The sequence below is a fragment of the Acanthaster planci genome, linkage group LG03 (assembly GCF_054643075.1).
Source record: "Acanthaster planci isolate LZ-2023a linkage group LG03, COTS_SCS, whole genome shotgun sequence".
Classification (NCBI taxonomy): domain Eukaryota; kingdom Metazoa; phylum Echinodermata; class Asteroidea; order Valvatida; family Acanthasteridae; genus Acanthaster; species Acanthaster planci.
Window position 1 is genome coordinate 19,997,762 of NC_141779.1, and position 21,736 is coordinate 20,019,497.

General features: G+C 40.3%; 1 protein-coding gene across 10 annotated transcripts in view; it reads left to right on the plus strand.

Moving 5' to 3' along the window:
* LOC110990707 (oxysterol-binding protein-related protein 6-like) overlaps window positions 1-21,260 on the plus strand; it is a 41,893-nt gene extending 20,633 nt beyond the window's left edge. For 8 of the 10 annotated variants that reach the window (XM_087134170.1, XM_022255823.2, XM_022255830.2 and 5 more), the window contains 10 exons: window positions 1,254-1,376; window positions 1,660-1,729; window positions 11,278-11,459; window positions 12,192-12,404; window positions 13,636-13,778; window positions 14,136-14,271; window positions 14,948-15,089; window positions 15,958-16,084; window positions 16,721-16,843; window positions 17,193-21,260. In XM_087134170.1, coding sequence (XP_086990296.1) covers window positions 1,254-1,376; window positions 1,660-1,729; window positions 11,278-11,459; window positions 12,192-12,404; window positions 13,636-13,778; window positions 14,136-14,271; window positions 14,948-15,089; window positions 15,958-16,084; window positions 16,721-16,843; window positions 17,193-17,298 — 1,365 coding nt within the window. In that variant the 3' untranslated portion in view covers window positions 17,299-21,260. The remainder of the gene's footprint in view (window positions 1-1,253; window positions 1,377-1,659; window positions 1,730-11,277; window positions 11,460-12,191; window positions 12,405-13,635; window positions 13,779-14,135; window positions 14,272-14,947; window positions 15,090-15,957; window positions 16,085-16,720; window positions 16,844-17,192) is intronic. The other 2 variants (XM_087134168.1, XM_087134169.1) reach the window with 1 other exon arrangement.
* Window positions 21,261-21,736: the final 476 nt, after the last annotated feature.

Genomic DNA, 21,736 nt, shown 5'->3' on the forward strand with positions numbered 1-21,736 from the left:
TCTTCACTGGGTTTGTGTATCCAGCATGTTTATAACGGGAGAAAAAAAAGAACTTTCTTAGATAATGATGTTGCTTGAAACAGAATGTGACGTTGGTAATTTTCAGCCTCCCGTATGTACTTGCATCAGCCATGTTTCTTATATTTTGTGTCAGTCTAAAGTAAAATGTTCTTTTCTTTGTTTGCAATATGCTATAGCAGTAGTTGTGCATCATACTGGTAAACTGGTTACGTGTACATTATTTGGAAGTTCATCTTACACAAACTTCAAAATTTTCAAGTGGAATGCTGTTGAAATAATGCATGTGCTGCATGCTGTACTTTAAACCTACATGTACATGTAGAATTAGTGATTCCGTCTCTGATCAAGTTGAATAGTGTGTGCCCAACTTGTTTTACTTTATCCTTATATTCCTTGTCAATATTGAAATAATTAAAAAGTTTACCTCAGAGTGCTCCAACTTTTGCTGGTTTGAACATGTGCATCTTTTGTGAATCTACATGTACATGTACATACCAGTACACATACCTGCACATGACATGTACGTTCGGGTTGATGTTTCTTTTCACGAGTATGAGCTGGGGCCGATTTCATTGCACTTTTTAAGCAAAATATTTGTTTGAGCGTGAAAAACCTTGCTTGATGAATCAGGTTACCTGCCAATACTTCTTGTGATGTATATTGTTTTGGAATGGAACATGTATTTACCTGTCTTTTGGTTAGCATAACAATCTCATAGAGTTTGAGCTGGCAACCTTTGTTTATTAAATATTGGTTTTTCATGCTTAAACAAATTCTGTGCTTAAACAGCTCGACAAAATTGGCCCCTGCTTGTAATACAACAGAGAATTCAACAGAAAAAAATTTCTGGTGGACCTCACTGAGTTGAGAAGTGTATGTTGAAACCTCTCCATTCTATCAATTTAAATGTGTTGACAAGGTTAGTGATCTGAGTGGGGGAGTGCTGTTGGCTGATGGGGTCACTGTGATGACGCGTACATCAAGTCACACATTTACTGGCTGAGTTTCACTTTTACTCTTTTCCATTCTCCAAATCTCTTCAATTTTTACATAGCATGACTGCCCTTGCCCTTGGTTTGCGGTAGAACACTAACTTTAGTGGAATTCAGCAACACACTCCAAGGAATGGAGTTCTCCAGCTCCGTTTTTACCTAATCCATTCAATAGTTGGCAATTACATGTGTATGTAAATTGATCAATAAATTGATTGGCTGCTTGTTCCCCCCTCCCAGTCTTATGGCCTGTCACCCCAGCTATCTGATGACCGAGAGATGTCCCGCTCAGAGTCCTTGCTGGAGTTCTACGATGCGTTGGAGTACCCTGCCTCCTCCACTGCTTCTTCCTCTGAGGATGAGGTACAGGATATCGTAACATTCACTTTCTGTCACAAAATTACCGGAAATTCAAAAGCAATTTTTTTACGGTGAAATCTGTGATGCCTTGAAGAAAGGGCCATCAAGGAACATTATTCTAAAAAGCCTCCAAATGATCTTCTAGAGTTTATGTACCTGAACATTTGCTGGATATTCCGAGGGGAGCAACAAGGCTTTGCCTTCAGTGCCAAGGTGCTTGTAATGGCTGAGCATTATAAGGAAGCAGTATTGGAGCAGTGTTGTTCATTACCTATTTCCATCTTAGGAAGAGATTGAGAGTTCATCGCTTGCTAGTGAGGAAGAAGCAGAAATGAGAGAAGAGGATTTCTTAGACTGTAAGTCACTTTTTTATTATTGTCAAATTCCAAATTGCAATTCCAGTTTGTTTCATTTATTTTACTTGTTTTGTGTGTGATGGTTTGCTTGTGTAAAGAAGTGCTCTCAAGTGTAATTCTTGCCTCAGAATTGGCCAGTGAAGTGTTCAGTAACTGAAGTTGTGCTCTGAATTCCAGGGACTCCAAGTGCATTCTGAAAAGTGTAACTTGTACTGGAATATATGGAACCTATGGAACTTTTTAGCATTACACGTGACTTGAAAACCCTGCCCCACAAGGTGACAGGAAAAATAAAGTTAATTAACATTAACCCTCCTATGCAAAGACACATTCTTGACACCGTTGTCCTATTAGTCAGAATCAGTTAAATTTCCCATATGTGTCTGTGTACTGGGGGAAATCAAGTGGAAGGAATTTTTGACTGTTTTGACGGTTACAGCAAAAGGAGGGTTACGGAAAGACTACATGTGCATTCAAAGATTCTAGACTAATCCAAGGAGGCACCATAACTGCGAAGGCACCACACTCACGTGCGTGTTCTTAAGCATCATGCATGCGTGCGTTTAGTAAATAACAACACCCTATTAGTCAAAGAGGCATATACATGTAATGTGGGCGTACCACCTGTCCAAGAACATTATGCCTCCACAGTAATGGCCTCTAGTTCTGAAGTAAACCATAAAATAAAGAGCACTGTGCCGTAACTATGACACAAGTGCAGGTGTCTGTATCTAGAACAGAAAGGATAATGATAGTTACGAGTACTATCATGGGTATGACTGAAGCCTGGTTACTTGCTGAAGGGTCTCAAGTCACACAGGCAAGAGGTAATGGAATTCTGAGCTTTCAAAAATACCAGTATTTTGACAAGGGGACTTCCTCTGGGATTACTGACACTGAGAGTGCTTAGGTTCCTCGGTATTTTTTGTAAAAAAGATTTCCCACCTCGTTAAGCTTGATACCGCGGTTGAACACTTCCCCTGTCGTGTTTTGGATTCTTCCTCTGTGGTACTGTGGTTATTATGGAAAGTCAGTAACAAATAATGATTTGCTTGAGTTAAAAGGGTTTCTGCCTTGTGTGCGAGGGAACAACTTTTCTTTTCTTGATTTCCTTGTTTTATACCCCTCACGTATGCCAGAACAAATTGAAAAAGACCGTACTAAACCTTTGCAGTTAGGAATTTCCTTGTTTTTTCCAAATTTCTAGTGAAATGTCTGAGGCCTTCCCTAAATGCTGTCTGTAATCCCTCGTCTTTGTAAATGGGTTCTTACGTGAAAGTTCTAAACTTTTATACAGAAGCCCTTGATTGAAACAGCTTTGGTAAAATGTGTTGACAGGACGTACAAGTACATGAACATGTATGCAGCCTGGATCTTGTATAAATTAGTTCACTACATGTGTATGTATTTGATTTGAAACAAACCATCCTCTTCTGCTCCTTTTCTGAAAACTGTGTACCTCTCGGAATATGTACATGCACATGTAGGTATGGCCAAAAGTCATTAGAGAAATTTGTACCCTGAATACCTGTCACTGAGGTAACCCTCTCTGTTATTAATTGATTGCATGGAATCTAATTACCGGTACAGACTGGCCACCTTTATTTGGATTGTTGAGTTGTATTGTAATCATGGACATTATGTTGACCCTTGAATACACTTCTGACGAAATGACATTCTAACTTCCGCAGATCAAGTTTTGCATGTATTTGTTATAAATGATGATTTTCAGATGTTCACAATGAATGTCACATGTATTTTTACAAAATGCACACACATGTTCACACAGTGTACATGTACCTTTACTCTGTGAAGCTCAATGTTGCCGGTACATTTATTTTGTCTGGGAAAAGTACATAAATTATGTTCATGTTTCTATCTGTACTGTAAGAAAGCAATGAATCGATCAGTATGTAATTTCTATAATAGTAGAAAAACATACATGTATGCACACGTGTACATATATTGTGCTGTGAATGTTTAAATTTCCAAAAAAATCCTGCCTGAATATTTCTGAGAGGATTTTTCAGTCTGTCCTTTGGATAGAGAACCATTTGTTGAAAAATCAATAATGATCAGTCACTACTTGGAAATTCAGAAAGCCTCATTGCAATCCCCTAGCAACAGTAGAAGCTCTATGTGAGCATCCCTCAGGATCCAGATATGCAAATGACCTCCCCCCCCCCATTTCCCTGAGTATCACTGGACAAACAGCCCCGAAACCATCCCACACCGACATGTCCAAGCAACACTGCCTGATGAATAATTCATCAGCCTAATGGTATCAGCTGTGTAGGCGAGGTGGTTGGATGTTTTTGCAGGCTGGGCTTGGCCAGCCGTGTGTGTCCATTTGGAGGTTTGTCGTGTGAGGGAAGGAGGTTGTAAGATCTTGGCGGTGGAGTGGCGTATCGTTCCTGCTGCCCTTTTGACACTCGTCCACTCATCCAGAGAGAAGGGGGGACCTAGCGGGCCATGTGGTCAGGGAGGTCCGGAGTGGATGTGTTATACAGCTGCAGCAACCCGCCAGAGCAAAATGGGATTCAAAATGGAGACCGGGTCCGAGGGTAGGTCTTTGCGCAGTTTTCACCACTGCTGAATGTTCCAATTCCAATCGATAATCAGTGCCTGTTACACATAATTTTATGTCTGGATTTGTTTGTCAACAGAGGGAAGGTAATGACTCTGACGTGAATATAATTCAATGCTCTTTTTGTTTCTGGTAAAACTGTACTTCTTGTTTTCGCTTTTTAGATTTAAAAAAACTCGAGCCTGATGGATTGTTTTGACGTGATTCTTTGTGATGCCGTTGGCTGTAACTAAAAAATCCTGCGGTTTAAATTGGATTTTAAAACCTTTAATTCACCATTTGCTGTGAGTTGATAATGTGGGAGATCACATCTGAGGTGTCCTACAGTTGAATACTGAGGAGAATAATGTTAATATACACGTACATGTAAGATCTGTTAGGAGGAGATGCCAGTACATATACCGGTATGTACATGCACATAGATATTTAGATAATGTATTTGTGCAGGTAGTCATTGAAGGCACGCATGTATTGGGTACATGCACGTAATATGTGTCCATGACAAATTATTTGATTTTTTTCTTGATCAACAAATTGCTTGAGAAATGTTTGAATGAATGAAGCACCTTCATGTACACGTACAGCATACAGAAACAAAATTCCACACTGCTGATTGCAATGATTTGCTGTTCCGAATTCGTTGTTTTCATTCTTATTTTGCAAACATTGCAGAAGAACTTAGTATGCTGGTACAATCTACCTGTAACATCACTGGATTTCATTAAAAATACAGGAATGCGATGGAGTATGCAGGGCCACGCCCCCTTCTCACCCTTTAAACTGTATTTTAATGAACTTACTGGTACATACATGTATTGTTATGCCAGTGTGAATTAAAGAATAGATAACATAACGTCATAACATTTAGATTTACCGGAGCATTGCTTTGATATCCTGCTAATACCAGGTACTCTCTGGGAAGGTCATGGGTATACAGAATACTTATAAACGTTAATGAGTGAGATCATGTGTATATTTATAGTAAACAAAATTGAACTAGAGTGAAGTCCCCCTCCCTTGGTTTATCAGTGAGATTAAAATGTCAGTGCACTGAATTATGACTTGATTGAGTGCACACCAACCCTGATTTATTGTCTCAGTGGTTGCTTGCTGGTACATGTATGTTACTCTTGCACGTCAGGCGTAGGATGTTTAATGAATTAACTTGCTCTTCATCTCTTACATGTATATGTAGTTCATTAGGCAATGTTGATATCGCTTTGAATGTGTGGTCTTACACAAGAAACATTTTTGGTAGGATAAAGAATCAAGTTAGAAATGAAAAGTAAGATTTGTGTGACTGCTTGCTTTACTGTTACAGCACTGTCATAACCTCCAGTCATTTGTCCCTCGTTTTGCTTGTAAAAAATGGTTCAGTTCCCCCAAGCACCTGTTAAATTTTTTGTGTAGACCTTGTTTGGCCAGTCATCAGCTATGAAAGTCATGTTTAGGACTGTGTGCGATAAATGATGCGGGCAAACAAAATGTGTTGGAAAATGCCGTTGGAAGCCCAAGTCAATGCTGATTGCTGTGAATGTACGGTTGCGCTTCTACTCAGCGCGGATGTCCCGTGTCCGCCCCGGAGCAACCGACCACACGATGCTGGTACATTTGTAATTCCTCCCTGCTTTCATATACATGTACAATGTACATGTACGGTACATATGTCCGCCACGACAGCTTCAGTGAAATGTCTGTCCAGTTGACCCTTGGTATTTATCTTAATACGAGAGCTACCTGCACTCTGGACAGTGGGTTTTACTCTGGGAATGAAATTGCCTCTCCGCACCTAAGGCTGTGTAATAATTGCAGCTGTCCACAAGGGTCATTGTATTTTCTAGATTAATTTTCTAAGATTTAGTTACTAAATGGAGTAACTTATGTTATGTTACTGTAAACTCAGTACCCCGGCATGTATGGGGGTGTACTGGAGAATTTTCTTGGTAATCCTAAGTGCATGTACATGTACATACATGTACATGTCTGTTTATGTACTGGTACTGTTGTATGTACATGTACATGTATGTTTCTGCCTCATACGAGTATGTTTTCAGTTAGTGGACATTTGGCCAGTTAAAATTAATTTTACATGTTCATGTACATGTATGTTTCTGCCTCATACGAGTATGTTTTCAGTTAGTGGACATTTGGCCAGTTAAAATTAATTTTACATGTTCATGTTCATGTATGTTTCTGCCTCATACGAGTATGTTTTCAGTTAGTGGACATTTGGCCAGTTAAAATTAATTTTACACGTTCATGTTCATGTAGGTTTCTGCCTCATACGAGTATGTTTTCAGTTAGTGGACATTTGGCCATTTAAAATTAATTTTACGCGTTCATGTAGGTTTACTTTGTCTGACTGTATTCTCATGCTTGGCTTTTTTATTTGTATCTTTTCTCTTTTTCTTATGCCAGTTTGCTTTATTCTTTAATAAGGTATATTTTTCAAAAATGTCTCACCAAATCCATGATCCCAATGACTTGCCCTCTAAGTTTGCATCTTTAAACAGTTGTCAGTGCATTGAAGGGTTTTGACACCTTATCATATAAAAATGTTCAAACCAATAACGTTTTCACAATGAAAATACCTCCCAAATTACAAATATTTTGCCATGCAGCAACCTTCCCTTCTAAGAGCGATGCTGCTACACGTTTCATCCGTCGTCATCACATCTGTTATCGAATTTAAGAATTGTACATGTACTTGCATAAATTTGTACATGTACATGTAACAGGTCTTTTAAGTCAAATGCACATGCAAATTCGAGTTCATTGCATGTTACCTGTCATAAATGGTGGCAAGTCAATTTAATAATTGTTACAACCTGCTATGTGTATGTTTATCCAAACTGTGTCTGTTGCTGAAACTCTCTCAGTGTTTTTCTAAATAGTACATCGATGGACAATGTACTTGTACAGATATACAGTATGCAGAAATGCCTCATTTTGGTGGTGAATAAATACAGATCTTCTTTGGAGTGATGGAGAACTGCATTGAATCATCTTGTTGGCTTGCTATAAAATCTCTGCATTTCAAAGCAGTCCACGTTCATGTATGTCTTATTCTAAGGACACCCAATACATGTACATGTACATGTACGTTACATGCATACATGTACATACTTGTACATGTAATTTGTATCCTACATCGACAGGTACCGCACAGTATGCATCACCCCAGGTGACGTTCTTCACTGATTATAATCAATATTATGGAATTTTTTCCCCTTGCGACTGTCTCTTGGGCACTTGTACATTGCACTCCGACGACTGCGTGTTGGAACAGTGCATGCAGGAAATGGGCAAAGGATTTAAAAGCACGGTGGTTGATCCTCCCCTATGTGGAATGATATGTGAATATTGCTGGCTGAACTAGACCAGCGTGATGATATGGAAATCTTTCGGCCAATTTTCGAACGACATTACAGCAGCAACTATTCTGATATCCAAATGTTGTATTTTGTAAAATTCATTTTCCTCTAATATTTTAGTTGAACATAATTATATGTAACATCCGCTACACATAACATTTCAAAGCAGACATGCATCTATATTCCTGTTATTAATTTCTGAAGTTATTCTTTTCATACACAAATTTAAATTTGATCCCATAAACATATTCAACCCTCTCTCTTCCTGAAGTACCGGTATCTACATGTACTTTTATGAGTACATTTATGTAGACATCACACGACATCCTTTTTGCAGCCATGGCATCAAGGGTTTGCATAAAAACTAAACTAAAAACACCCGAAACAAAACAAAGGCATGTCTCACATTACGAGTATGTCATGAGCAGCCATTAAGAAGTTGTGTTCCATCAAGCCAATAAGACAGAAGGGTAAAGATTGTTAAGGATTATGGAATAAATCAAGTCATTGCACCGTAACATTTGATTACTTTGATCTCTTTTCAGACAGGAAATTAAGAGGTTGCAATTGCGGGCAGTGTGTGCCCGACACGGGCAAGACAAAATGATGTGGGAGAGGTTCAAGTAATTTATCTGTCATGCAGTGTTTATGTAATGTAATGTACGGTATACAGTGGTGAACAGTACTTTTTATAAGTTCACCAGTGATCATCCTAAACAAAAGAGTTTATGCATGAATGTATATAATAAAAATGGACCAGAACCTCTTATTCATTCTCTAAAGGAAATATGCTTGACGACTGAGGTGTCCTACGTTACGTACATTTACATCAACTCATCAACTTGATCAATAAAAGTAGAGATGTCACGTGCATGCTTCCGAAATACAAACACTACATGCATATACATGTACATGTTAATTGTATATCTGGGTGTTTTTTTGGGGGGGGGGCTTTTTGTGTTAGTCTTGTGGGCTCTTTTCCTTTTGTTTTATTTCTTATTTGTTTTGTTTGTGTTTTTCATTCATCACTTGAGTGATTCAAACCAGAAATCAAAGCTAACTTAATTATAAAGAGTTAATTTGATTGCAGGGATGGAAATTAGACTCATTAGAGGTCAACTTGTCCCATTATGAATTCCTATGTCCAGTACCACTGCAGGGAGGCTTTACTTGAGGGAATTACATGTAGACCGTCAACAACTTTACTCACGCCTGCGTATGTACATATACATGTATGAGGCTGGGCACATGTAGCCTTGACATTATGTGGACCGCGAACTTGGAAATATTACAAGCTTAAAACATATACCCACATGGACATCTAGCGTGTGTGCCGGTATATTGTTTGTCTCCCTTGGAACTACACAGGTAGTTTCCCTATTCAGAATACAGTTTTTGGAAGAAAGCTTGACATGTATGTACATGTATCTATCATTTCATGTACTAGTACATGTATATTGTAGCACATGTACTATATTTGTACGTTGTAGCACATGTTCACCTGCTACACGTAAAATCCCTGTGTAGGTAAAAAATAACACGTAAAAGACATGTGTACACATATGAACATGTTTCATGATATAAAAAATAACTGGTCATCCAAAACTGCTAATTGTTCACTCGGTAAATTGAAGGATCTGGTAACATCTTTTCAGAATCAAACTTAACCAGTATGTGTCTGTCTGTGTTCATTTGCATAAGAATTCAAAAGTTGTGATCTTTGGCTTCCTTCTTCGATTCATTGGATATTTTTACAACAGCGGTTCATACAGAATTTTTGTTATTTAACCATTTTGGGGTGGGAAATCGAAAGTCATGTTGTTCAAAATTGTAATTTTTTGGAAGGGCTTTTGGAAAACTTTTTTGTCCTCTTTGAACAAAATTGTGACATGTTTGTATTGCATTTCAGTCACCCAGGCACATGCACATTCTTTCCCCAAAATGGATTACTGAGCGCTTAATTGAAGCATGTAATTGAGTTGTTGACACCCGTTCTGAAGTTTTGTAACTTACATGTACATGTACGTAACTGTGAACAAGTCCTTGACGTGGCTATTTCTCATGACAAAGCCTTTTTTAATCATGGTTGTGTCGCAGGCCAGGGTTTGCAATTTCCTGTCAGTCAATTTGCCCCGTGCTCCACACAGTGTTTGTCGGTCCGTGTAATTGACCTATCTCATCATGCTAAGACTTGCATGAGAGGATCAACACCCAGGCCAGGGCAAGAATCAGATGTGTTTTGTTCCCATGTTTTTTGTATCATGTACATGTACATACGTGTCTGTTTAGAGGGTTTTGGCAGGAGGATGGGAAAAATATGGGAAGAGCAGAGGGGAGGGGAGTTATGTTTTTGTTTGTTGGGTTGTTGGGTTGTTTGTTTAATTGTTTTCAACAAGGCAGCAATCTCCATTCTCCCCTAAAGCACCAGTCCACATGTACAGGTACATGTATAGTAAATAGTTGTTGGTGCAGAATATAGAGGAGTAATTAGGCCAGTCTGCAGAGTGTTTGCATATTGGCAGCAGATGCAGAGTGCAAATGTCATTCCATTTTATCCCCTGCTTCTGTGTGTCACCCTTGATGGAGTGGCTAGTGCCCAGAGCAAATCAGTGAGGGGATGCAGGCTTATTCAGAGGAATTAGCTCTTTTGATTGGGTTTTATCCACGACTGCCAAGACGACTGCCAAAGGATTGGCAACCCACAGTGTCCACACAGCTCTGTGTGTATGGGTGGTCTCATCTTTCTATTAACCAGCATATGAATCTGTGCACTCTGCTGAGGAAATTAACTCAAATCATGCATGAAGGTCTCCTGTATTGAGCTCGCAGCTGAAGATGATAGGATGTGCCTAAATAGCAGCATGCTACATTTTCAAACATTACTTTTAAGCAAAATGAGAGAAAATACATGAAGTTGACCGTACATAATCAACCACATGATAGTGCTTCATGTACATGTATATGCACTGATGTCATCAAGCGACAGATTGATGATATGTCCTCCAGTGTGTGGTTCCATTGTCTCTCTGCCTGTACATGTACATGTAATTACCGGTACACATCTTCAAACAAGCACATGCGCATGTAACTGGAGCTTGATGTGCATGCGTGCTTCATTTGTTTTCATGACAAGTACATAATATGTCTGCAGAGTATTGAAAACAGCCCAGAGTGTGTCCTCAATTTTAATTGAATACTCGTTCAGATTTGAAACAAGTGTGCAGATCTTGAACATGCACCGATTTGTACCGGTACATGTAAGAGTAATCATACACCTGTGCAAACATCCTCATACATCTACATGTACAATGTAGGCCTACCGTACATCTGTACCGGTGTGTGGAACATGTATGTGTACTTTGTTTGGACTTGTTGGATCAAACTGTTGAAAATGCGGTTGAGGTTTTTATTATGGTGGTGGTAAGTTACCAAAAATTACTTCAAGTGTATCATCTGAACTGTGAAATTGTTAACCATGGAGTTGGGGTTTCCAAGTTACTGCTATATCTATTGAAGGTGCCTGTGCTAACTGGGTCTTTTTTGGCTTCAAGTTCACTTGATGTGTCTCCATTTGATTCCATCCACAGTGGAGGAAGAAGACTCGGAGGGCTTAGGCAAGTCACAGACGGGACGCAGGACGCAGCTCCCAGCTCCCCAGCCTGACACCAGCGGCCTGAGCCTCTGGAATATCCTCAAGAAGAATATCGGCAAGGACCTGTCCAAGATCTCCATGCCGGTGGCGCTAAACGAGCCCCTCAGCATGCTGCAGGTACTTGTACAGTAGGAAGGGGGCAGGATAGCCCAAAAGGCCCGAGCCAAATTTCCTACAGCTGTTTAAGTGGACAAGTACTGTGAGTTAGTTTGTATTAAGAAGAGCACGAAAGCATAGCACATTTGACGTCACAAAAGATTTGCAGCGAAATTTGCTTGAATGGAAATATGTTCAACTATTGCAAATTCATATTGGGAATATTTGATCCAGTGCCACAATTTGGCATTTTTGTTTGCTTTTGCGTCAAGTATGAACTAGCCATGATACCGGTATGTGAATGTGCAAAATGACTCAGCAAGAACAACTGAATATCAATGAGAGATTTGCAGTAAAACCATGGAATGAACTCTTTAATGGTGGCATTCTGAAAAGCACCTAGTCATCCTCAACATTTTACTGGTATGCTGCACTCGTCTTTAAAGAGAATACTGGTTTCACAAGTGTTTGGACTGAAGTAAAAAAATCAGTCAAGTAAAATTGGACTTCAACCAAAGTCTGTTTTCCAGTTGACAATGAATCCCGACCAATGTACACAGATTGCAAGTACCAAACATTGTAACTTGTTTTTGTTGAGCAGATCATGTCTCTTCTTGTGTGTGAAGCAGTGTTTGGGGAAAAAAAGAAAGGCTTTTTCAAGATTGTGTGTGCTATCCCACTTCCCGGTTGCTAATTGCCACAGAAATTGCTCCTTGAACCTGTTGCCTGAACTTGCCTGTTCCTTCAAACTAGGTCTTGGCAGAGGAGCTGGAGTACAGTGAGCTGCTGGACAAGGCAGCTGAGACAGACGACCCCTGCAAGAGAATGGTCTACGTGGCATCCTTTGCCGTCTCCAGCTACGCCTCCACGTACTTCCGTGCTGGCACCAAACCGTTCAACCCACTGCTTGGGGAGACCTACGAGTGTGTGCGGGAAGACAAGGGCTTTCGATTTGTAGCGGAGCAGGTGGGAAACGTTGCACACTTGAGCTCTGTCTGTTTTGATACCAGAGTTCGGGTGACTTTTCATTGAGTCCAGCGTGGGCATTAAGTAACCTCGTACAGGTCCAACAAATCGGGTGTTGTAGGAACGCAGCAGTTTGATGTGATTTCTCAGAGCAAGATATGCCATGTGCACGAAGGGCTTCATCACAAATACCTGGGCTGTGCTCCCTGCGCTGGTGATTTCAAGCTTTGTTTTTAGATACCGGTACGATCAGTTGGCAAGCAGTGATGTTTTGACAGAATGACAATGTACCAGCGCATTAAGGAAATGCACACCACTTGGTAATTAACAAAGTGCCATGATAAAACTAATAATCACAATACAAGGGAGATAATGCATTTTGGGTAAAACCACGGGACCCTTAGCTTAATGTGGTGTTACTTGTACAATGTACAGAGAGGTGAAGATGCATGGAGTAAGTTTATGTATAAAATGTGACTAAATTTCAAGTGGAAACATGGAAGCCCACACAAATACATGTTATGTACAACACACATCTTAGTGGGCTGTTTGTGTGATTGATCTGCAAGATACGTATACGTGTACTGGTAATGAGCTGAAGGATTTTGTAATTCAATGTCAATTGTCCTGTCCAGATGCAGTTGTCACCGCCTTCTGAAGAGATTGCTTAAATCTCTGCAAAGTCATGAAGTCTGCTTTTCTTCTGTATCGATTCTTATCGATACACAGAAGTACTTGTATTTGATCTTGTCCCTGTAGTGCACTCTTTTGCTATGGCATACTTTCATATTAGAGTTACGTGAAGTTTCAACAGGAGCTATGATGTACAAGATGTTACTTGCTTAAGCGTAAGGAAAAGTTTATTAGTCAAGTATTTGTGACCATCCATAGTCCCACATGGCTGGATGTGAACAGAGAGTTATTACTACAGATGAGCCTGTATGGTGTTCTAGCAGCATTTTTTAACATCACTACATGCATACAAAGTTGACCATCTGAATGCAGCCGTATGTCAACTCACAAGCACTCAACACACTCGAACTGACTTGATTTCAGGGGCCTTGTTCTCCAACAACCTTGCTGTTTTGTATTTACCAAAGTTTGCTCATTGGTCACAGTTTGAGTACAGATTGGTCACATTTGGTCACTCACATGGCGGTGTGCAGGGTGTGAGATATGTGCAGAGTGAATCAGTTGTTAAGGGTGTTGTTAACCTGCTTCCTCTTGGCAGGTGTCACACCATCCTCCCATCTCAGCATGTCATTGCGAGAGTAAGAACTTCATCTACACCCAGGAAGTCCGCATCAAGACCAAGTTCTGGGGCAAGTCCATGGAGATCATCCCAGCTGGGACCATCAACATCAGAATCCCAAGGTATGAAGGTCCCACATTGCCCAGGAAGATTGTGAAATTCTCAAACGATGCCAAAAGAATAGTAAGTTTTGACATGTCGAGGTTTCACATTGTCCAGTGAGATATGAGCCCTGGAAGCAATAAGCGACTTACATGTAAATCCTGTGAAAATAAAGGTGTAATAAAGTTGTCATACTTCACGGATGATTCTCGTACCTGTCAAATTAAGTTGTCTTCTTCCGACGCAAGTGTGAAAAGAGCCAGTGTAATCTCGGACATATTATAATACATGTACATCCCCATCACTCTGTGGACCCCTGTTGGGCATGTTAGTATCAACACTGATTGTCACTGATTTTAAGTTTGTTTTCTCAACAGATACAATGATAACTACAAGTACAACAAGGTGACCAGCTGTGTACACAATATACTGAGCGGTGAGCGATGGTTAGACCACTACGGTGAATGCCTCATCACAAACGGTCGCATCATCTGCAAGCTGACCTTCACCAAGGTATGGTTGGTCCAACATCTGCAGAGAAAACCATTCCATTCATAGTTGGCTTCTGCGCATGTGATCTTTAATTCATGTAAGGTACATTTAGAGACGCAGGTAAAGTTTAAGTAGTGTTTTTGTCCATGGTGTCCAGAACCAGACAAAAGGGGGTCTGTCAGCCTCGAAGAATAAAACTGTTTGCTGTTACTTCTTGCTGTGAAAAGGGGCACTTCTTAATGCGGTGTTTTCATTAGGTTAAACATTCCAAAATGGTTTTGAAATCCACCCCCTTTCTGCACAGAAAGTTGACTCGAGAAAAAATCATGACATGTTGCTCCCTCCCTCCACTATGCCTGATCGGGAAGGCCCACCATTTTAATCAGCATTCAGAAAGATCTGCCTGTCGCGACCTTTAGGAAAGAGAATTTGGCATTAGTCCAAAGGTTGATGATGTAGATAGTAGGTGCACGTAGAGTTATCAGCCTGGTTGTTTCCGTACAGATCCCGATCTCGATCAGTGATCCGTCATTGATTCACTGGCACCAGGATCCACCTAATGGATGAAGCGAACAAGAGGTTGGGAACATTGACCGAGATCCCAATCCACTTAAAGCAAACAGCCCCCTTGTTTTTCTATGCATGCTCACTAAGGTGCGGGAGTTGAGTGTTTTTCTCCTCTCACAAATAACCACAGGCAAGTTACTGGAGTAACAGGAGGCACGAAGTCCACGGGTTGATCACAGATGATGGTCAGGTGGTCCATGAACTCTTTGGCAAGTGGAATGAGGGCATCTACTGTGGACGGTCGGCCTCGGCCAAATGCATATGGCGTACCGGTGAGTCGGTCATTTTTACACTGTGATCGGTTGTCACTGCTCTTAGTGCTTGAGCTTTCTGATTGGTTTACTGCAGCCGAGCACATGAGCAAGGAAAACAAGCTATGTCCTGCGTAGCCAAGATGTCAGTCTCGGTCATTCATTTTAGTACAACGGTTCCTTCTGCTGCTTGAAAGAGTTTTGCACAAGCAGCCGTCACCTGGCATTGGCTGGTGAAATTTTTGAAAGTTAGTTGGCACGTACGTTACTTAAACCACACAGGCACTCGCTGCTTATGTCTAGTCCATGCAGCAAAATTTGTACCTGCGCTTTGACACATTTTTTCACAAATAAATCAACCGCTTCGCAGATTTTCAAGATAAATTTTCTCATGAGATGGGCATTATAAAAAATCTTGATTCACAAGCTTCAAGAGAATAACATGTACATAAAGTCAAAAATGATCATTGGACTGCCGAATTCAGAAGTGTTAATGCGAATGTGAGGAACTTGGAAATCCTGGCTCTTTTAAGGTTGAGTAGGTAGTCAAGGGTGTACATTACAGCTGCACTTATGTGTATACAAGTGCCATCAGTATTGAGTAACCAGTCGTGTTATTCTCAAGTCCATCACAAGTCCTTACAAGTCCATCAGAAGTCCTTACAAGTCCATCACAAGTCCTTGCAAGTCCATCACAAGTTCATCACAGATCACCAAGTTTTGAGCCAAGTCGCACAAGAATAGCGACAAAAGCACTCTTTTGCCACTGTTTAATCCGAGCTACACATGTACATGTACCTGTGACTGGACTTGTGAAGGGGCCTTGGGATAGACTCAACCACAGCACTGGTACATGTCCGTGCACCCAAGTCTCGTTCTTGTTTTGCAGGGTCTATGCCGGAGAACCACAGCATGTACTATGGCTTCACACGGTTTGCTATTGAGCTGAATGAGTTGGACCCATACACAAGGCACCTACTACCAGCCACAGATTCCAGGCTCAGGCCGGATCAAAGGTAAGACGTCATTTTCCTTGAGCAATTTAGCTCTTGCACTGTCAAAAACTAGAGTGTCTCCCTTCGAGAATCTTTCAAGAAAAACAATTACCAAATTCTAAGGACTTCAATTTGCATGAGCCTGATAACTTTTACTTTTCAGACATAGCAATAAACACTGCTGTCTATTTTCAAAACAATGAAACATGCTTAGGAAAGTGCACCGACAGATTTGCAGTGAAGCATGTATCAGTGGACTTACGATACCTGATGGGTGTACAGTTTTTCTAGCGATAAAACATTCTTTTATAATACACTAGCCATATGGTGTACACTTAAATTCTTCATGCTTCCCTGCTTATACTGTATACATCACTTGAGTAATACGTGCAGATTGCAAACAGAGTAAAGACTTAAATTGACCCTCATTATTCGATGAATGACCACTGTGCGCACGACCAATTTTTAGCTGAATGTGTACAAAAGCAAATGACGTTTGAGAAACCCATGTGTACATGAACAATGGTAGAAAATGGTCAATGGCACCCAATGGCACTCTTACCTGGGAATTTCATTGACGAGGGTCATAGTTAATGATCATACATTGTCCTGGAACATTTCGTGACACACTTTCCATCATCACTGGTATCCATGCAGGAAGCTTGAAGACGGTGATGTCATCAGTGCGGAGCGGGAGAAGCAGAGACTGGAGTCTTTACAGAGGGAGCGTCGGAAATGGAGGGAGGAGCAGAACATGGACTATGAACCGCGGTTCTTCAGGTAGGAAGAGCTACCACTCGGCCTCCATGTTTAAAGGCATGAATTCTTAACAGGTTATGAAGCACTGTGGAACCTGATTTCTTTTATAGCAAGCATGGCCAAGTTATAGGTGGGTAATTTAGTCTCAAGAGCTAAAGAGAACAGTGGAGGCCTTTGTCTGGACTCCGGATTATGTTGCTAGAGCTAGCAATTAGTACATGTCTGTTAAGAGCCGATAGCTTGTGGCTAAATCTTTTTCCCATAGAGGCTTGTTATGTTGCTTGCCAGAGCCATCTAATTTGGCAGCCGGAAGCACCCAGTTTGAGTAGTGTTTTTTCTTGTATGTATTTTGTTTATTTTTTGTGGACAGATTCACCAAGGAAAATGGCAAAGAAGTGTGCATCTTCAAGAATGATTACTGGGACTTGAGACGGGATCCTGGCTTCAAAAACTTGAGCACTACCGAGCTCTGGTAGCCACGGCAACTCCCAACCATATGGTTATTATGTCCGCCGCCGTGTGTGGGATGTGTGTGCTTCAGCAAACTGCTGACTGTGACAGGGCTCTGGTGTCCCAGATTGCAAGAACATGACCGATGCAACGTTCTTGTAGTCCAGACTATCACAAAAGGCCACTACTGATAAGTTTGTGGCCCTTGCCATAACTCAGCCTCCACAGAGTTGTGGAGACCCCAGAGATAGCAGAGAGAGAGGAAAAAAAACAGTTTGGTGGTCTAAGAAACAAGATTGATGCTGATCACTTTGCTGTTTTTTTCCAGCTGCAAGGAATAAACTTACAAGAGTGTTCCCCCTTTTCCTGACTTGAAGTGATTTTTATACCACATTACTCTAACTGCCTGGCTTGACATTTTGAAAGCCCTTGCTCATCAAAGATAGCCACCTGTGTTCTGATGGCATACTTTCCCCTGCCCCCAGGGCCTGCTCACAACAGAGTGTACATTTGCTTGAATTAAGGGAGGCAGGACACGTCTACCTCAGTGTGTACTTGGCCTGGGCTACCCAAACCCCCTATTTCAATGCTACAGACTAGAACGCCATCACATGCTATGAGTATACATCCCTGACTGCTATTTATTTCCGTCTTTGTTCCTCTCACTGTGTTCATTCAGCTGGGCCACTTTACTTGAATTGTAGCAAGGAGGAGAATCTGAAACCCTGTACCTTCCCACTAATTAGAATATGGTCATGTAATGTGCTGTCTAAGTAACAAGTGTACTGCCAGATTGTAAGACGGTTTGGTATGGATGATCTAGATAATGCAGACATTAGACAGTAAAATGCTTACCAACACATAGCAATTTTTTTAAGTAGTTGCCGAGGACTTTTTCGAACTTTTCGAGTGCTTCTACCCCAAAGTTTAATCGCAGAGTATTATGCATCCAAAGTCCCAACTTTCTTGTCTTGTAAACTCCATCTGCTGTGTTCCTAATAAACGGCTCAGTATGTGTGAGTAAAAAATACTCAGAAATTACTCAAATGGAACTCTGCTTCCCACTGTTGGTGCTATATATACATTTTCTTGTTCCCGATCTGCCACGGGATGCCACCACCCAGTTTATCTTTGTCTCCTGTTAGGCTTTTGAATGTGGATGATGTGGTGTTACAACAATTTTTGTTTTATACAGAAACATTACTTTTCAAACCAAATATGCGAGCCTGTCATTAATGTGGAAGAACTTATAAGTCACCAGTGCCCCAGTTTGGGGGCAGCGCCATCCAAAGCAGTCAAGTGTTTACTGTAGTCAGTTTAATCTGCCTTCTCTCAAGAAGTAGGAACAAATTCTCCAGTTACGGTCAAGGTGTTTAAAGTTTCATTAAAATGTCCCTAGCAGACTTTTGTCTTGAATTTAACTCAAATGTTGCTCTTTCAGTCTGTCAGCTTTACAAGTATTGCTTATATTTTAGCTGATGACAAAAGGCGTCAATTGCTGTTACGGTTGTATTTTCATGTTGTGAGAAAGGTTCCAAATCTGTGTTCAAGAAATCTGTCATTTTAATCTTCACGAAAAAGGAAGAGCCAGTTTACTGTCAGTTTTTCCCGCAAATCACCTTTTTATTAAGTCTTCTGTCTATCAGGAAAAATATAGTTTCTTTTATTCCACATGAGAATGTGAAATTACACAATGTATTTAGCCTATCATTGTATATGTGTTTATATTAACATAGTTTGTAAAAATCTACAAATTTTTTATAACTGTTGACCAGTTTATTTACATTGTTGTTTTTCAGTAGCTGAGGACAAATTTAAAATAATCTTTACAATGTTCATTCCATATGGCTCATTGCTGGTACTGTTCAGTGCAGCGAATAGTTAAGGCGGCATTGCTTGTAAGGTTTAGCAGTAAAGTTCAAATTGAAAAAAAAAGATGTAACAACCTGTTCCCTGGTGTAGTATCTACATTGTGGAAAAATCAACTTCTTGTATGTTCATTGTGGAAAACAACTTTAAAGGTTATAAAAGCATTTCTCGTATTTTCCCAAAAAGTAAGACAAATGTGTTAAATGAAATTATCTGGAGTATGCTTATTACAGCGCCCAATCCAAAAATCGAAATTGTTGACCATGTGAAAGAATATGCAGTAGGTAAATCTCGGCTCGATAAACGTGACAGTATTTGTAATGTCTTCATAGAAAGAAAAAAGCCTAAAATGAAAGTAGTTATATGTTGCCTTCAGGAATCTGCTTACTGGCCTAAACAGAACTCGTAATCTTCCACCAGTAGGCTTACTCCTCATTTCGGACGGTTCCTTTGTCAGTGTGTGTGATACACCACTGTAGAGAAACCAATGATGAAATAAGTGAAGAGCAGTATTCAGGCGTGCTTTTGACACGTGTAATCTGTGAAGTTGGTGAGATATTGCGCCGTAGTGATGATATATACATGTACTGTCTGCACTGCACAAATGGGGGGGGGGTGTAAAACTAGGGATATCGATTTTGGGTCCTAGTATCTCTGTATCCACATGATACACTCGGAGGCTTTGTTTCACACTTTCAGGTAGTTAGATAAAGGTACACCAGTATGGTGCTTGCGTCTCCCCTGAACTTGACGTAATACACATCACCATTCAGTTTTCCGGCATATCATTAATGTTACGTTTGAACAACTCTGTAATTCGCTTACGTGCTGACTTGGATGCACATGTATATCTGCACATATGTATCTCTGTCTTATATGCTTTAGTGTGATACACATGTACATGTATCTATTAGTGATAATTCTACATGGTTTAAACAGTAATTAATCGTGCAATTATTTTAGATTTTGTTCATTGAAACTGCCAATGGTTAGTTTAACTTTTAGAGGGACGTTGATACTGGTTTAAGTCATGTCTCTGATTATAATAGAGGCCATGATGACATACAATGGTATGCCTACTTACAAGTATTTTGGGACAATGGCGATAGCATCAAAGAATGTTCAGACACAGTGTTGTATTATAGGAGTAATTATCACTTTTAATGTTGAGGGTTATTCGGGGGAAATTCCTTTTTATTGTCAAGGCAAAACTTGGGATCTTAGAGTGGACAAAGAAAGCGGCCGTCTTAAACCATGTAAACTGGTCATTTGTGGCAGTGTGGATATATACTCGCCCGTACATTCATATACCCTGTTTCCGCATAATGCAAAGTCGTTCTGGTTACAGGTCTCTTGAAACCAGACTGTTGTGCTGTAGACAACACCCAGAGGTGCTCGCAGACCATGAAATGTCAACTGGACAGTTTGTGTCGCTTGATCGATCTTGATCGCAAGGTGACAGTGATACCGGCCCTGTTATCTCCTGTCGGTAGGGAGATATACCACGGATGCTGGGGTTCTGTGGTATTTCTAAGTGGCTACCTGATGTATTCTGTGCTCGCAATTTAAAGTACTTACCTCAGGTGAAGGCTGTTCAATTTTACGGCATGTCACCGCAACTGTATAGCATCCGTGTATTTCGTGGAATGTTAAGACAACTATAAAGAAATGATTGCGCGTGGTGCTATGGGCCCTTCTTGTATTTTTAAGCACCAATGTTGATGTTTCATTAGAATTTTGTTGCATAATACTGTTCTTTTGGACAAAGAAAAGGCTGCAAGTGGCCTATTTAGTATTCCCTGTGTTCTGTTGAATTGATCATGTCAACTGCCGATTACATTTGTAGGAAGCCTAAATCTACAGAGCCCATCTATATTTTGGTTCTGTTGGAATCAATTCTGTATTTGCTAACCATTTAAAACTTGGAACTAGCAAACAATTCCTCTCGATTTTTTTCACCACTTATTGATATTTTATGTGTTATAACTTTGTGAATAGATTGAACTGGGATTAAACATTCACAGTTGCCATAGCTTCGGTTTGACTTTTTTCGTGTTCTACAGAGCAACAAAGTTACCGCAACACTGGAAGCTGTATTAAAATGAGCCGCAGAAATAGATTTTACTTGACTTGTGTGTCTTATAATTTTTGTCTGCATAAATAATTAGAATTAACCCATAGTTTTATTAATATCATTGATTCATGTCACCTTCTGCCTGGTCTCATCTGGAACTTCGTTTTTTACGCTTCGAGCCCTCATTGGATGGAATTTGTTTAACGTGCAGGTTAGCACAGTTCAAGACTTCCGTGAGCGCGACTATAGGCCTATTTGTGTGTTTTAGGGGAGGATTTTCGGCTGATATTTTTCTAAATAGAGTTGGTAGATTGTGAGTGAGCCCCAGACAGTACATTCCCACAAAAAGCACGCACGCGTCCATTTTGCTCCTTATAATACCGGTTTGTAGATTCCTTGTTCTGTCTGAACCTAAATTTGAGTGTTTTCCCTCGGTGTACCATAATAATGTTGTTATGATGACATTACACTGTTTAGTTGCATAGTTGCATCTGAATCGCGTATCACTGTGTAGATATCAC